We start from the raw sequence: 16,471 nt of genomic DNA on the forward strand, positions 1-16,471 counted from the left end.
TTGCATAGGTCGCATTTGATAAAATTGTCCCCAAAGTGCAGTAAAACACACACATACACAGACATACACAATAAATTTACCTTGTGAATTATAATAACCGTGGGGAAATTATTGTTCTATTTTCTTGCTGCCATCTCCTGGCCGAATGTAAGTATTGCAATTACCAGGCATTACTTAAAGCTTCTGCAACCTGAGAAATGCTTCCACAGGTGGCTGGGGCTTGAGTGTGGACCAATACGGGGGTGAGGTTCAGCTAGGGTAGCATAATGCAGGTAGGTAACTATCACAGAAGTGTAACAGGACCGTTGCAAAACCATAACACACCGGTTAGAGGTCAGTCTTCCTCCTCTGTTGTGGCAGTCATTGTATTTGTATTTCTGTGAGGCATTTCTATGGATCAGCTGAGAAACAATAGACTTTGAGGTGTATCACAGGGACTGACTAATAGCAGTGCCCCAAAGCCCTAGGTTGTTTTTACGGTTGACAAGATTGAAAACGTTCCTGTTCTCTATCCATGAATGTAATGACTTCCTGCATGGTGACACAGGAGAAGAAGACTGAAAGGGAAGCTAGGAGAAGGAGGGTGTGTGCGGTGTCGCTCTGTTAAGATCTACGAGGTCTTTGCTCCAGGAGGCCTGGACATTGCAGGCAGGCAGCTATTTACCTTTAATCAGCTGTGCCAATTATGCAGAATCAATGACTTATTGTGGTGTCCTTTGTTCCCCTTGATATGGCCTTCAGGATGCTGCAGGCAAGGTTCTGGACCACTGGACTATCATGTCCCGGGAGGAGGAGATCTGTCCATCTAGGAGAAAGAAGGCCAGGCCATCGCAGTGCCCTCATCAAAGACTGACTCTGACATCAGGACTTTCATCGAGAGCAACAACTGCTCTCGTAGCCCCAGCCTGCTGACGCACCTCGAGAACAGCAGTCTCTCCACTATACACCACTTTCAGAACATCCCCAACAGCCTGGCCTTCCTGCTTCCTTTCCAGTACATCAACCCAGTGTCTGCCCCCATGCTGGGTCTGCCCCAAAATGGGCTCATGCTGGAGCAGCCAGGTCACAGGCCACGGGAGTCCAGTCTGCCAAACCTGAGTGACCCCAACGAGAGCAGTGAGTCGGAGGTGTCTCTCTCACCGTTCCGCTATGGGCAAAGCCCAGGCCTGGGGGGCACCGGTGTCACCGTGGCGATCGAGCCTAAGCCTGAGCCTGCTAGCGTAACAACCATCTCCCCGACCCCCACCTCCCAGCAGCCTCAACAGCAGCAAGCACCAATGCAGCAGCAGCAGCTGGCTGGACTGAGTGAGCAACATGCATTTGTTAAGAGTGAGCAAGCCAAGAGCATCGTTACCTCGTCCTTCTCCTCCAAGATGCATCGCATGCGGCGCATGGGTTCTATCTCACGCAAGGGCCGAGTGTGCTGCAACGCATGCGGCAAGACCTTCTATGACAAGGGCACCCAGAGGATCCACTACAATGCTGTGCACCTGAAGATCAAGCACCGCTGCACTATCGAGGGCTGCAACATGGTGTTCAGCTCCCTGCGCAGCCTCAACCGGCACAGCGCCAACCCTAACCCCCGACTACACATGCCCATGCTGAGGAACAACCGTGACAAGGACCTCATCCGCTCCAGCGTTGGCTCTGGCACATCTGTCATCTCCAGCACCAAAAGCAGTTTGACTCTGACCAGCCTGGGACGGCCACCTCTTGGCTTCACTACCCCACCGCTCGAGCCCATGCTGCAGTCTCCCCTGCAAAGTTCTCTGATCTTCCCATCCTTGAAATCAGTCCAGCCAGTACAACCGATACCCCCATTCTATTGTGCGCTGTTGTCCCCTGGGGATCTTGTCAGTTCATCGGTCTCCCTGCCCACCAGCTCCATACTCCCTCCGGCCTCTAACAACATGTCTCTCATGGAGCAGCAGGCCTCGGCCTCTGGCTCCCGCAATCCTCTAGTGGCCGAGGCAGGGCTTGTCAGCCACAAGCTGCCTGGTACTGGCATCCAGGAACATTTTGTTGACCCCACACCCAAGAAGAAGCCCCGCAAATCCAGCATGCCAGTGAAAATTGAGAAGGAGGTCATCAGCGTGGCTGATGTGTTCGACGACAAAGAGGAGGAGGAGGAGGATGAGGAAGGGGTCAGGGTCCTGAATGGAATGACTAGCACCCAGGGATGCCACCATCCACATTCCCACCTTTACAACAACAGCAACCACAGTGGGGGCAGCAGCCAAGCATCTCCCAGCCGGGATGAGGTGAGCCCTGGGCTGGCACTGAGGAGCATTCTCCAGCTGGAGCAGGATGAAGCTCGGACTACCAGCAAGAGGTGGAGGGGGCCAGCGAAGGGGAGGGTGGCTCAAACAGGGCAGACTGGGTGAGGGGTGGTGCCAGGGAGGGGTTCCCAGAGCTGCCGGGCCAGGGGGTCGACCCGAGTGCTGTCCTGTGCATGCTGTGCCACAAACCATACAGCTGCAAGGGCACTCGCTTCAAGACGGTACATCTGCACCAGATGCAGCGCCGCAAGGTTCCGGGCTGCAGCCTCACATTCTCCTCGACGCGGAGCTGCAACCAGCAGAGCAGAACCCCAGCCTGCGCCGGCATGTGGCCAAATGACTGCCCCCCACCCCCAGGCCTCCTACTTTCACACTGTACTTGTGGAAGTCTCTAGACGCGCTTGGATGGGTAGCTCTGCTGCTGCTGCATCCCTGTGGCCCCAACACGTCCTGTCACTTCCATGGAAACCCTCGTCCATCTCCAAAGAAACTGTTCGGACACTTCTTTTGTGACTGTTGCTCGCAGAAATGGTAGTAATAAGAAGAGAGCCTTCTCGGTGTATTATTAGTGTAATAATAGCTTTTAAATGACCCATTAAGAGAGCATGACAGCCTCATCTGTAAATAACATCCCAGAGGGTTCTTTATGTAAAAAATGTACTGAGGGTGTCAGTGCCCATGCTTGTTTCATTTCATGGCACCTCCAGCTCTCAGACTGAAGGAAAATGTAGCCTCTAGCTCATTTGATTTCTTTATTTTCACTTTGATGCACACTTCAGACTTAAAAAAAAAGCTCAAATTCTTTTATAAATGTACCAATGCAGAGAAGGCCTGCATGCTTTTGGCTTCTGAACATAGGATTTGTTCTTTGTGTTGCCACATTTGTATGTTGACCCAGTCTTGCACTTTTCAAGTCTACAAGGGCAGACTGGGTGAGGGTGTAATATTATGTGTGTCTTGAGGTCACATGCCTCTAAGGTGTTTTAAGAAAATGCTGATGACATGATTTTCTGCTTTCCATTTGAAACTACCATTGAGTCTTAGCGCAATAGCAGATAAGCAGAGTAATATTAATCTCTGCTTTTAGCTCTCATAAGAGCAGCCCAAGTGCTGTTCAAGGTATTGTTCAGAGAAAGATCTCTGAGGTGTTCCCAGGGAGTGATCTCTGAGGTATCATCCAGAGTGTGATATCCAAGCTTACTGTAGTTGTTACTTCATTAATGTTCCTTCCAGAAGTTGACAAGATTTCTGTATCTCTATATTATTTACATTTTAATGCTTCATTTAAGGTGATCCAGGTGCTTTCTGAAGACTGCATAAATCAAGCATGTATTTGAACTTAACTGTGACGAAAAACAAATGAAGTGTTTTCATATTTCAGGCTGGGGACACAAGCGTAAGACACGAGTTTTAAGTTTGCTCTCCAGAAAATCTGGCCACAAGTCACTTTGGGTCCTCACTTAGTGTTCTGATGTGCTGTACCGTCACTAGTGGTGCATAAGTATAGGTAGCCACTGGAGACAAACTTCACCAGATCATTCAGCATTTGGATATACACTCACCTAAAGGATTATTAGGAACACCTGTTCAATTTCTCATTAATGCAATTATCTAATCAACCAATCACATGGCAGTTGCTTCAATGCATTTAGGGGTGTGGTCCTGGTCAAGACAATCTCCTGCGGTCTGTTTCACAAAGCAGGATTACTTGCTTAGCCGGATAACTTGCCAGATTTAAGGTAGTCTGAGCTAAATAGACCTTATTTTCATCAACTTACATTTAGCCCAGGCTACCTTACCTTAGTATTTCACAATCTGCTCAGTTACTGGGATTTTCACGCACAACCATTTCTAGGGTTTACAAAGAATGGTGTGCAAAGGGAAAAACATCCAGTATGCGGCAGTCCTGTGGGCGAAAATGCCTTGTTGATGCTAGAGGTCAGAGGAGAATGGGCCGACTGATTCAAGCTGATAGAAGAGCAACTTTGGCTGAAATAACCACTCGTTACAACCGAGGTATGCAGCAAAGCATTTGTGAAGCCACAACACGCACAACCTTGAGGCGGATGGGCTACAACAGCAGAAGACCCCACCGGGTACCACTCATCTCCACTACAAATAGGAAAAAGAGGCTACAATTTGCACGAGCTCACCAAAATTGGACAGTTGAAGACTGGAAAAATGTTGCCTGGTCTGATGAGTCTCAATTTCTGTTGAGACATTCAAATGGTAGAGTCAGAATTTGGCGTAAACAGAATGAGAATCCATCATGCCTTGTTACCACTGTGCAGGCTGGTGGTGGTGGTGTAATGGTGTGGGGGATGTTTTCTTGGCACACTTTAGGCCCCTTAGTGCCAATTGGGCATCGTTTAAATGCCACGGCCTACCTGAGCATTGTTTCTGACCATGTCCATCCCTTTATGACCACCATGTACCCATCCTCTGATGGCTACTTCCAGCAGGATAACGCACCATGTCACAAAGCTCGAATCATTTCAAATTGGTTTCTTGAACATGACAATGAGTTCACTGTACTAAAATGGCCCCCACAGTCACCAGATCTCAACCCAATAGCGCATCTTTGGGATGTGGTGCACAGCAAATTCAAAAGTGTTGAAATCATGGTGTTAGAGCTTTTAGAGTTACAGTGTTCAGGTTTCAGAGTTAAATGTGGCTGCACTAACGTCACATAGTGTTACTACACTGTTAAACACGGCGTTCTATTCCGGTGATCCCGGTTTCTGACACACTACGTCGTCAGTCTCTACATCCGGGAATTTTTCCCGCTTACTCGGCTTTTCAGTTTGAAGGCGCCAAGTTCATATGTCGTGAAGCGAAGCGTAGCGAAATTGGTGAGTATTACTTACTTAAATAGTTCATCTTTTGGTATTTAGCTTGCCATTTCGTCATATACAGTATGTTTATTATACTCATATAGGCTATCAAAATACATATGGTTGACGGGTTTTTGCTTTTTTTTTTTTTTTACCAACTAATATATTAGAAAACGTAGCCGAGTAAGCGGTTAGCCTGTTCGTCTCTGGCACATGAGGCAATGTTAATAGACTCGAATATTTTAGTAGACTATGCGATTTTACAGTGTTTCAGTTGTTTTTTTTTTCCAAACTACGGTTAGATTCCCGTTATCTATACTGTTGTGCGATATCTGTTTAGCCTCTGCAATTTGCCTTATACAGTAAGTTTTTTTCTTGATTGGCGGGTTTTCTCCGCAGCGTTCACTTGCATAGCTTAAAACGTTTAAAAGTAAGGGAATTTACTATTTAAATTACGAAGGTTTTACCTTTTTACTGGTGCATACAGTTACTTTTAACATTAAGGTAGATATTACGTTTAAGATTAAGGTACATATTTTAGCTTGGCTTTAATGACATGGGCCATTTTTGGCCACGCTTGAATTGCTCCTAGCGCCTGATTCACAATATGGCTAAAGGTCCTGTCCACGCGGGCGTTTGAGTCTAGGATAAATGAAATCACTCTGAGCGACCTATGCATTTTATTTGCGTTTTGTAGTGGTGCCTGGCTGACGTTCTTTTCCCTCTGTTCAAGGCCAACCTGCAGCCCATATCGTAGTTTCCAGATTGTAGTTTTGTGTGTTGACCAGTAATCATGCATTCAACCATGTTTAAAGCGTCAAAAAGCAGCTGTCGCTATTCTGCGTTTTCTTTTGCCAAAACACTAGCAATCATTATATCATAGGGCATATTCGGTCCGTCAGATGCTATGTACAGTAAACGCAATATGGCACATCTGACCGAAGGCAGGTCATGAGAGTGTATACATTCACTTGAAACAGGAGCTACGAAGTTAATATTTTGTGTTGTATACTGTGATTCTTTTTTCTAGGGAGCAGTGTCCACGGCAGTTGTTTTGCCTTTACAGCTTATAATGATTGTAAAAGTGCAATACCAGACGATCAGAAAATACATCAAAATCCCCAAAGCTTCCTTTGAGGACTTTATCACAGAAGGTATTTTTTTTTGCAAAGTAATTTTGAAATGTAAATGTGAAGTAAATAATACTTAAATATGTAATCATTTTCTTTTTTAGTCAAAGTAAAATTCACTATACCATCTAACAAAGTGGTAAAAGTTACTGATGACACTGGGACAGAAGTTGATGAAGATGTATTTGCTGATCTTCTGACGTCAAAGGACATATGCTTTGTCATCTTGGATGACAGTGATGGTAACCAATTTATCTTTGTGTTGCACAGGCTTGTAAAATTAGTTGTGTATTTATTTAAATAGTTGTGTGAACAGAGGTCACATATGCTCTACTGTATTAGGCAATTCAGCTAAACGTGCGTTTATGTATTCAGGTATTTCCACTAGCAATTCCTCAACCACCTTGACAGACACAACGTCCTTGTCCTCCTCAAGCAGAGAGAGTGACAGTGAAAGTTGTAACCCACAGAAACGGGTAAGAAGAGAGGAGGAGGTGTTGCAGTGTTCAGCAGCCAAAGACGTAAGATCATGTTTTGCACCTATCAGATTGATGCACTTTGTCTGTACTAGAGCCATCACAATACTTAAGAAAATACTTTACCATTTTGATACCAATGATAAATGTAGGAGAATTTTTTAGAATAAAACAATTAAAAATGTCATTATCACTATTTTTCAAGTTATCTGACATAGTGCATAGCAATATGTTCTTTTTGCAGAGCTTTAGAGTACATTTGTACAGTACATTAAGTACATTTACCATAAATTGAGAGAAATTATAAACCGTGAGTAAACTGTTGGTTAGAAAGTTTTTCATTTTAAAAAGTTAAAACAGATCGTCTGACCCAAGTATTTTGATTAAATGTAATGCATGCTTTTTTTGTTTATTTTTAGTTTTACAACAAAAATGGCATACTCTTTGTTAAACATCAAGATATGACAAACTTGTTCTTGGCTTTGCATTTTAGACACACTGTCAGGACAGCATGGATAGCTTAAAACAGGCAAAGCCAGTACTGATGATGATATGGTATTGGTACTGTTGCAAATCTAATGTGATAGTAATTTTGTTAATATCTAAGGCACCATAACCTAGTTTTTGGTCTATAACTCGTCTTTTACTTATGTTTAGATGGTGTACAAGATTCTCCTCTCAAAACCTGGAGGGATAGCAGTGCTTACAGAATATGAGGAGACAGGAACAATTTGTGACAGCTCAAGAAGGCAAATGGTGAACATCCTTGCTGCACAAATGACAGAATCAGAAGGGTACGTGCTTATGTATTATCATGTATTATCTGTGCTTATGTATTATCATGCATGGTCTAATATGTAAGTGGAGTATATAATTTAGATATTTTTTTCTTAGGAGGATTCCACAGCGAATTACAAAGGAAAAATATGCTCTTGGAATAATCACTTTGTTTCCAGCACTTAAAGATCCTTTTTCAAAAAAAGGATATGTAAGTTAAAGTTTGTTGCTTTATCCATGTTTTATTTCTGCTCAACAGCTGTATTAAAATCTTAGAGTTAATATTTCTATAGGGTTTAGCTACTTTTTGGCAATTTTGATATTCAGGCAGACTTTTCTCTGTCAGGAGCATTTCTATGACAGTCAAAGTGGATCTGGCTTCTTGGCGTGGCGCATAAAAACCATTCAGCGAAAGACAAAGCTTCCTGTGAAGTCATCTCAACCACCAGTTGAAACAACTGGAGGCGCCACTCTTGATAGGAACATCCACCACCTTCAGTCGTCAGAAGAGTCCTTCCAGGAGGCAATAGCATTAATGAACCACATCAGTGACAGAGAGACTATATTGCTGAAAATGCGCGAGACGTTTGAATATAGGCAGCGGCTTGTCCATAATCCTGAGACATCTGGTACAGTACTCTCAGTGTTCCCTCGGCTGTTAGATACACAGGGATTGGTAAGTTAAATGTTAAAGCTAAATTGTTGGTATGTCTTGTGTAATGTAGCCTTGAATGTTGATGTTTAGTGAATTTGTTTGTACAATCAAATTTACTTGATTTGTATCTCAGATACTTCAAGACTTCAGTCTTCTCTTTGGTGATGAAATAGCAGTCAGACTCCTGGAGAAATGGCATACTTCATTCAAGGCAAAGGTGATTAAAGAAGCAGAGACCCTTACATGCACCCCCCTCATACAACGGCTACTGAGATCAGCCAAGGACCAGCAAGGAGAGCAAACAGTCGATTATTCTGCAGGTACTTGAAGTAGCTGAATTAATTTTAAACATTGAAGTTCATTATGAGCTTGCAAGCTAAGAATTGTCTGTTTTTTATCCTATTTCTTAGAGTGGGATAGTGACATGGCATCACTCCTTCTCTTGTTGCACATCTCCCCCATCTTGTTGCACCACCCCCATCTCATGGGAGGAAGAAAATGCAGAGGATCAGTGCATGCCAAGCTGTGGACCATGTGGTGATGTTTCACAAAGTATGTGGCATATCTTCCCTAAGCTTTCATATATGGCTTTTATTGGTGGAAACATCACTAATTTACAGTGCCTGTCTTTTTAGACAAGTCTAGATCAACAGATTGATTAGTTTCTTACTTTTACCTACAGTCCTGCAGAAGTTTGGATGAACACCTGAGGATGGAAGGACCTCGTCAGCCATATCTGCTTGCTTCAGGAACCAACAAACGGGCAATTAGCAACTTCTACATCGTTGTGGACAAGAAGCTTGTACCTTGTGAGGGAAGGACCACATTGGCGGCCTTTGATGAACTTTTCAAGGTTCATTTTGTTTTTGGTGTAAAATATGATGAGTCGCTCAGCAGTTTGTACACTTTCCTCCAGACAACTGTGTACAATATTGATGTCGGTGTTACAAAAGAGAGCCCAAAAGTTAAAGAATTGAGAGCAAAATTTATGAACAATGTATAAATGTTACATTTGCCATTCATTGCATGATATGCCTGGCACTTTGGTTCAACATCTTAAGCTGTTGCATGGTCTGTATCCTGGGAAGAAGTTTAATTTGGTATGTGCTCAGGATGGTTGTTTTTTACAGTTCAAAAGTTTTGCTGGTTTCAGGAAGCACTTGAAAGTTGTTCATAAACCAGGCACTGTCTGTGCCACATTAGGTGATAGGGATTCTGTTGATGCCACCTTAGACAATAATAACAGCCCCCAGCAGTCTGATAGCTTGGCTTTAAATGCAGGAAACGAGGTGCTCCAGCTTAAAACATATCAACAGCCAGCTAAGGAAATGTGTGCTTCCGTATTTGCCAAACTACAGGGTAGTGGGGTTGCCAACAGTGTAATTTTGTCTGTAGTGGAAAGCATGGAAGAATTAGTTAATGATGTTCACACATCTATTAAAAACCAGGTATTGCAGGTGGTCCCCTCTGAAAGTCCCAGCAGAAAGGCTGTAGAAGATGTTTTTGGAAATCTTTATAATCCTTTCTGTGACCTAAATACAGATTCTAAGTGGAGGAAATACTTTGGTGAGAAGTGGGGCGTTGTGGAACCCATTGAAATTAATTTAGGTGTGAGATATGATTCAAGAAAAGACAGAGTTTCTGGAATGTATGAACAGGTACCAGTCAATGACACTTTCATTTATATACCACTAATGAAGACTTTAGAGTTCATTTTTAAGAATGAGGATGTTTGCAATCACATTGTGTCATCCAGTGAGAGAGATTGCTACCATGATTTTTGTGATGGAAACTACTACAAAAAGCACCCACTATATTCTCGATATAAGAATGCGCTGCAAATTCAACTTTATTATGATGATTTTGAAATGGGAAATCCTTTGGGATCTAAACTAGGGATTCATAAACTTGGATGTTTATATTTTACACTCAGAAACCTCCCACCAAACCTGAATTCTTCTTTGATGAATATTCATCTCATTTCCTTGTTTCACTCACAAGATGTGAAAAAGTATACGATCGACGCAATATTAAGCCCCTTTATTAAAGATATAAAAATGTTGGAAAGCGATGGAATGAAAGTGTCATTCTCTGAGCAACCTATTTATGGCACTATTTCACAGATTACAGGAGACAATTTGGGGTTAAATGGTATTCTTGGCTATGTGGAATCATTCAGTGCTAGCTATTACTGCAGAAGGTGTCTTACAGACAAAGTCACTGCTCAGACAGTGTTTAGTTCGGATGATCCACGTGTTATTTTGCGGACCCAAGAAACAAATGAACAGCATTATAGCATCCTTAATCAGAATGCTGGAGAAGGTTCATGCTATGGAATCAAACGAAGCAGCATTCTCAATAGTTTGACTTATTTCAATGTGGCAGATAATTTCGTTTTTTAACATTATGCATGATATCTTGGAGGGGGTGGGACAATATCAAATCAAACTGCTTTTTGAGTATTTGGGCCAAAACTTCATTTCAATGGAAAACATTCTTTTACGTGTTTATGCATTCAACTATGGCTATTTGGACAAAAAAAACAGACCAACTAAGATAACTCTTCATGGCAATAGTGTGGGACTCAGTGCCAGTCAAACAATGTGCCTTATTAAGAACATTCCACTCATATTTGGTGATGTTGTCCCAGAAGGAAACAGACACTGGCATTTGTTGTTACTCCTGTCAAACATAATTAATATTGTGTTTTCTCCTGCAATTACAGATGGAATGACTGTCTATTTAAAGCATCTTATAGCAGAGCACCATTCTTTATTCACAAAGCTATACCCTCAAAATAATCTCATTCCAAAACACCACTTCATGATTCATTACCCAGAATGTATTCGCCAGATTGGTCCTTTGGTTCACGCATGGACTATGAGATATGAAGCCAAGCATAAATTTTTTAAATCCAGTGTAAAAAACTTCAAGAATCTGACAAAGTCCCTTGCACGAAAACACCAAGTAGCCATTGCTTATCACTGGGAATCATTGGCTATCAAAGGCATTGAATCTGGACCGGTTAAAACACAAACGCTGAATGAGACAGAAAACGGTCCATTGATTTCAGAGTATTTTCAGTTGGATATGTCCACTGAAATAAGTCAAACAAATTGGGTCAAATGTGTTGGCACTGAGTTTCGCACTGGTCTTATTGTTTGCACTGATGTAGTAGATGAGATGCCAGTGTTCTGTAAAGTTGTTCATATACTTTTGAGAAGTGATGTATATTTTGTTGTGTCAAAGATGGAAGCAACATTTACTGAGCACCTTCATGCATATTGTATAACTGAACAAGACCTGCAGCTCTCTATAGTCAAACAGGTAGAATTGAGGCATTTTTAACCTTTTGACTTTCAAATGGCATATGGCAGTGACAACTTTTTTTATATCGTCACTGACTGTTGTATTTTTTAAGTCCAGGTATACATGCAGATGTGGATGATATGGATTTGTTGCACTGATAATTTTGTGAAAGTCTGAATAAAGGGCTTTTGTTACAATTTATTGTGTTTATTAAGTCATTAGTTCAATGTATCTGTGTTTATAGCACTAACATATATATATATATATATATATATATATATATATATATATTATACATATATGATCTTAACTTCAGTTAACTAGTAACACTAAGGAGGACTAAAGCAGCACCTTAAGCAGTGTAAAAATGTTATACTTTATGGGTGTTATATAGGACAGCACTTTGGAAAGTGTTAAATCAACACTTTTGTGGTGGTTCCCATATGTACACTTGGAAAGTGTTAGATTTAACTCTAATAGTGTTAATTCTGATAATGGAAATTTGCTGTGTGGAACGGGAGCTTTGTGCCCTGGATGTGCATCCCACAAATCTCCATCAACTGCAAGATGCTATCCTATCAATATGGGCCAACATTTCTAAAGAATGCTTTCAGCACCTTGTTGAATCAATGCCACGTAGAATTAAGGCAGTTCTGAAGGCGAAAGGGGGTCAAACACCGTATTAGTATGGTGTTCCTAATAATCCTTTAGGTGAGTGTATGTTGTATCTGTATGAATTTTGGTGTCGGACTGCAGCAGTAACTTGATGCCAGTCATTATCATGGCCACCTGCTTGCTGCGTATGAAGGTGTAGGTGCCGCATGAGGCTGCTGCAGTGGCGTCCCCGCTGTTATGAGTGCAGCTGTGCAAAGTGGAAATGAAGCCCAGCCCCCCCCACATATAATACTCCTGTCTTATGAAATAAAACGATTCTTACAAAAGCCAGGGGCAGTGATCATGGCAATCATAGGAGGCAGTCACATGATCATGTCAGTCATAGGAGGCAGTAATGTGATCATACCAAAGGAGGCAGTTACACAATCGAGCCAGTCACATGATCACACCACTCTCTGGAGGCAGTCACATGGTCATTGGAAGCAGTCATATGATCGCACCAAACACAGGAGGCAGTTGTGCAATCATTCCATTCAAAGGAGGCAGTCATATGATCACAGGAGGCAGTTACATGATCATGCCAATCACAACAGGGAGTCACATGATGGCGCCAAACACAGGAGGCAGTTGTGCAATCATGCCATTCACAGGAGGCAGTCATATGATCACAGGAGGCAGTTACATGATCATGCCAATCACAACAGGGAGTCACATGATCGCGCCAAACACAGGAGGCAGTTGTGCAATCATGCCATTCACAGGAGGCAGTCATATGATCACAGGAGGCAGTCACATGATCATGCCAATCACAACAGGCAGTCACCTGAGCACACCAATCACAGGAGGTATTCACAAATCAGGCCAGTTCCAGGAGGCAGTGACATGATCATGCTAACCACAGAGCTGACACTGAAAAGACTCCCTGTCAAATATTTATTTAAAGGATTGAGGACACCAACAGTGATTCTACTTAAACTTTAATTCACTTACTTTAATTAAAGTGTGGTATAAATCAACCTCTCTGATAACACATTGACGTATTGTCCCTGAATCACTGAAAATACTTGGTTAACATATGATTAGTATGATTAACATGATTACTTATGCCATAAATTGCGTAACAACAACTACTTTATTAAGCTATAACTTTTTGTGCAGCAGTTGGGGCGGCTTCGAGTCTCTTCCTGCAAGTGGTTTCTCCCCCCCTTTGCTCCACTGTCTGCCTCTCCAAGGTCCGAGCTTCACACAGTATTCAAAACAATCTCTTCTTGCCTAAGGCATAAAACATAACAGACCCAATATGCCTCCCCTCCCGGGCCTACTAATGTCCAATTTTACTTCCACACTCCCCCCTTTTGAACACGCAAAATCCACGCTGTTCACACAGAATCAGAGTTCACAGCAAAGTAATACTGCGGACAAAAGCGCAGTGGGGCGATGGGCGCTGGCAGCGGTTGGATGGACCACGAGTCATTAGTAGCAACACTACAAGCAAAATCAATATACTAAAAACTAAAGGTTTAAACACCCCGGATAAACCCGGAATCAGTGAGGAGAACCAATTGTCCCAGCTGTACTCAAACAGGCCATGCTCCTTATGTATCGCAGACATCCGTTTGTGCACCACGTCCTCCAGATCTTGCACAACCTCAGAGGAATCAGGGATGTACGTGCAACATTCTCTCCCCACTATAGCACAAACACCGCCTTTCTCAGCCAATAGAATATGCAATGCCATACGGTTTTGCAGAGCCACCTGCTTAACCGCGGATAATTCACCCTGAACGGCCTTTACAGTATCAAGTGTCTGATTGGCCAGTTTCTCCACTGCAGTCTGCAGGGCAGCCACCTCAGTCTGAAGGTCTGACACTCCATGGGATGGAATAAACACCCCAAACCATTGTTCAGTCCAACTTAGCGACCGCTTGCTGCGCGAATATGCACGCACAGCCAAAGATATCTGCTCCTTGGGCACTACGCGAATAGGAGGAACAAGATAAGCCAGATAACAATACCAATCAACCTCCGCCGCCGAAAGAGACAAAACAATGTAACCCTTAAGAGAGTCTGTGTGGCCACAGATAAAAGCAGAACGTGGTGGTGCCACTAGCAAGACATCACCAAGGACAGAGAAGTTGACATAAGCCCTACAGTGCAGAGGTGGGGAGGAAGGGGATAGCGACTGGGCCGAATTAAACAGACGGAAACACACAGTCTCATTCACAGGGATGACAGCCAAGCCATCCTCAGGCAGGGTCTTCCCCTTCGCCCTCACATGTGTGTCCGATGGACAGGACACAGCAGAATAAGTACAGTTATCAGGGCTTCGTCGACACTGCAGAGCAGTTACAGTCAGTTCTTGCACCCGCGCCCCGTAGCGGTCAGGGTCCTCAGCCTCCCATGCTCTATCAGCAGCCCATGTGATCATTACCTGGGCCAAACAAACCCATCCCTCACCTGTACTATTCACGCCTACTAGCAAATGAACTGTAGTGAAACCTCAGTGATTGGACTCATCAGCCTGAGTCAGATAGAGGACTGGATTGTTCCCAGCAAACTCTTGTTGTAATCGGTCATGTGTGGCCTTAAGGGGCTCCTCCACTGCCCGCGACTTAACATGTATGTAATAGTTTGGGGTCTATTTCTTTTCTTTTTTGCTTAAAGGTTTTCTACCTGACTACGTTATCTGGTGGCAACATTGGTTACCTTGCTGAGATCCAAATAAAAGGAAAATAAGGATAAAAGAAATAGTGGGTTTGCTTAGTCTGTCGAGTGGAATCCAGTTATACCTCCAAGTGGATGTTGTTATTCCTTTCAAGTTGGGGAAATTGCACAAAAGGAAAAGGGACAACTTGACAAGCACTCAGGTGTGGTCATAAAGAGATGGACATGGTCAGCAGCAGCACTCAGGTAGACTGGTCATAAAGGGATGGACACGGTCAGCAGCAGAACACAGGTAGACTGGTCATAAAGGGATGGACACGGTCAGCAGCAGAACACAGGTAGACTGGTCATAAAGGGATGGACACGGTCAGCAGCAGAACACAGGTAGACTGGTCATAAAGGGATGGTCACGGTCAGCAGCAGCACTCAGGTAGACTGCGGTCATAAAGGGATGGACACGGTCAGCAGCAGCACTCAGGTAGACTGGTCATAAAGGGATGGACACGGTCAGCAGCAGAACACAGGTAGACTGGTCATAAAGGGATGGTCACGGTCAGCAGCAGCACTCAGGTAGACTGGTCATAAAGGGATGGACACGGTCAGCAGCAGAACACAGGTAGACTGGTCATAAAGGGATGGTCACGGTCAGCAGCAGCACTCAGGTAGACTGGTCATAAAGGGATGGTCACGGTCAGCAGCAGAACACAGGTAGACTGGTCATAAAGGGATGGACACGGTCAGCAGCAGAACACAGGTAGACTGGTCATAAAGGGATGGTCACGGTCAGCAGCAGCACTCAGGTAGACTGGTCATAAAGGGATGGTCACGGTCAGCAGCAGAACACAGGTAGACTGGTCATAAAGGGATGGACACGGTCAGCAGCAGAACACAGGTAGACTGGTCATAAAGGGATGGACACGGTCAGCAGCAGAACACAGGTAGACTGGTCATAAAGGGATGGACACGGTCAGCAGCAGAACACAGGTAGACTGGTCATAAAGGGATGGTCACGGTCAGCAGCAGCACTCAGGTAGGCTGGGGTCATAATGTGATGGTCACGGTCAGCAGCAGCACTCAGGTAGACTGGTCATAAAGGGATGGACACGGTCAGCAGCAGAACACAGGTAGACTGGTCATAAAGGGATGGACACAGTCAGCGGCAGCACTCAGGTAGACTGGTCATAAAGGGATGGACACGGTCAGCGGCAGCACTCAGGTAGACTGTGGTCATAAAGAGATGGACATGGTCAGCAGCAGAACTCAGGCAGACTGTGGTCATAATGGGATGGACACGGTCAGCAGCAGCACTCAGGTAGGCTGTGGTCATAAAGGGATGGACACGGTCAGCGGCAGCACTCAGGTAGACTGGTCATAAAGGGATGGTCACGGTCAGCGGCAGCACTAAGGTAGACTGGTCATAAAGGGATGGACACGGTCAGCGGCAGCACACAGGTAGGCTGCGGTCATAAAGAGATGGATACGGTCAGCAGCAGCACTCAGGTAGGCTGCTGTCATAAAGGGATGGACACGGTCAGCGGCAGCACACAGGTAGGCTGCGCTCATAAAAGGATGGACACGGTCAGCGGCAGCACTCAGGTAGGCTGCGGTCATAAAGGGATGGACACGGTCAGCGGCAGCAGCCAGGTAGACTGTGGTCATAAAGAGATTGACACGGTCAGCGGCAGCACTCAGGTAGACTGTGGTCATAAAGAGATTGACACGGTCAGCGGCA

At 44.1% G+C, this 16,471-nt stretch overlaps 2 protein-coding genes across 4 annotated transcripts; both read left to right on the forward strand.

The window, feature by feature from the left end:
* The first annotated feature begins 266 nt into the window (after positions 1-266).
* Positions 267-2,674, forward strand: LOC140591842 (zinc finger protein basonuclin-2-like). Its single transcript, XM_072713272.1, is given in 4 exon segments — positions 267-272; positions 742-796; positions 799-2,380; positions 2,476-2,674. Coding segments are annotated over 4 exon segments (1,842 nt in total).
* A 2,316-nt stretch (positions 2,675-4,990) lies between these two features.
* LOC140591728 (uncharacterized) lies at positions 4,991-11,657 on the forward strand. Of its 3 annotated transcripts, none has more exons than XM_072713200.1 (10): positions 4,991-5,131; positions 6,144-6,267; positions 6,348-6,485; positions 6,619-6,764; positions 7,377-7,513; positions 7,614-7,707; positions 7,843-8,172; positions 8,285-8,471; positions 8,562-8,703; positions 8,834-11,657. In XM_072713200.1, the coding sequence occupies exons 2-9, from the start codon at positions 6,186-6,188 to the stop codon at positions 8,690-8,692; spliced, it is 1,245 nt and encodes a 414-aa protein (XP_072569301.1). In that variant the 5' UTR covers positions 4,991-5,131; positions 6,144-6,185; the 3' UTR covers positions 8,693-8,703; positions 8,834-11,657. The 3 variants fall into 3 exon arrangements, with proteins under 3 accessions (XP_072569301.1, XP_072569302.1, XP_072569303.1); XM_072713201.1 differs by having other exon boundaries at positions 4,992-5,131; positions 8,643-8,703; XM_072713202.1 differs by lacking the exon at positions 6,348-6,485 and having other exon boundaries at positions 4,992-5,131.
* The last annotated feature ends 4,814 nt before the right edge of the window (positions 11,658-16,471 follow it).

Source organism: Paramormyrops kingsleyae, chromosome 6 (genome assembly GCF_048594095.1).
Source record: "Paramormyrops kingsleyae isolate MSU_618 chromosome 6, PKINGS_0.4, whole genome shotgun sequence".
NCBI classification, from domain to species: domain Eukaryota; kingdom Metazoa; phylum Chordata; class Actinopteri; order Osteoglossiformes; family Mormyridae; genus Paramormyrops; species Paramormyrops kingsleyae.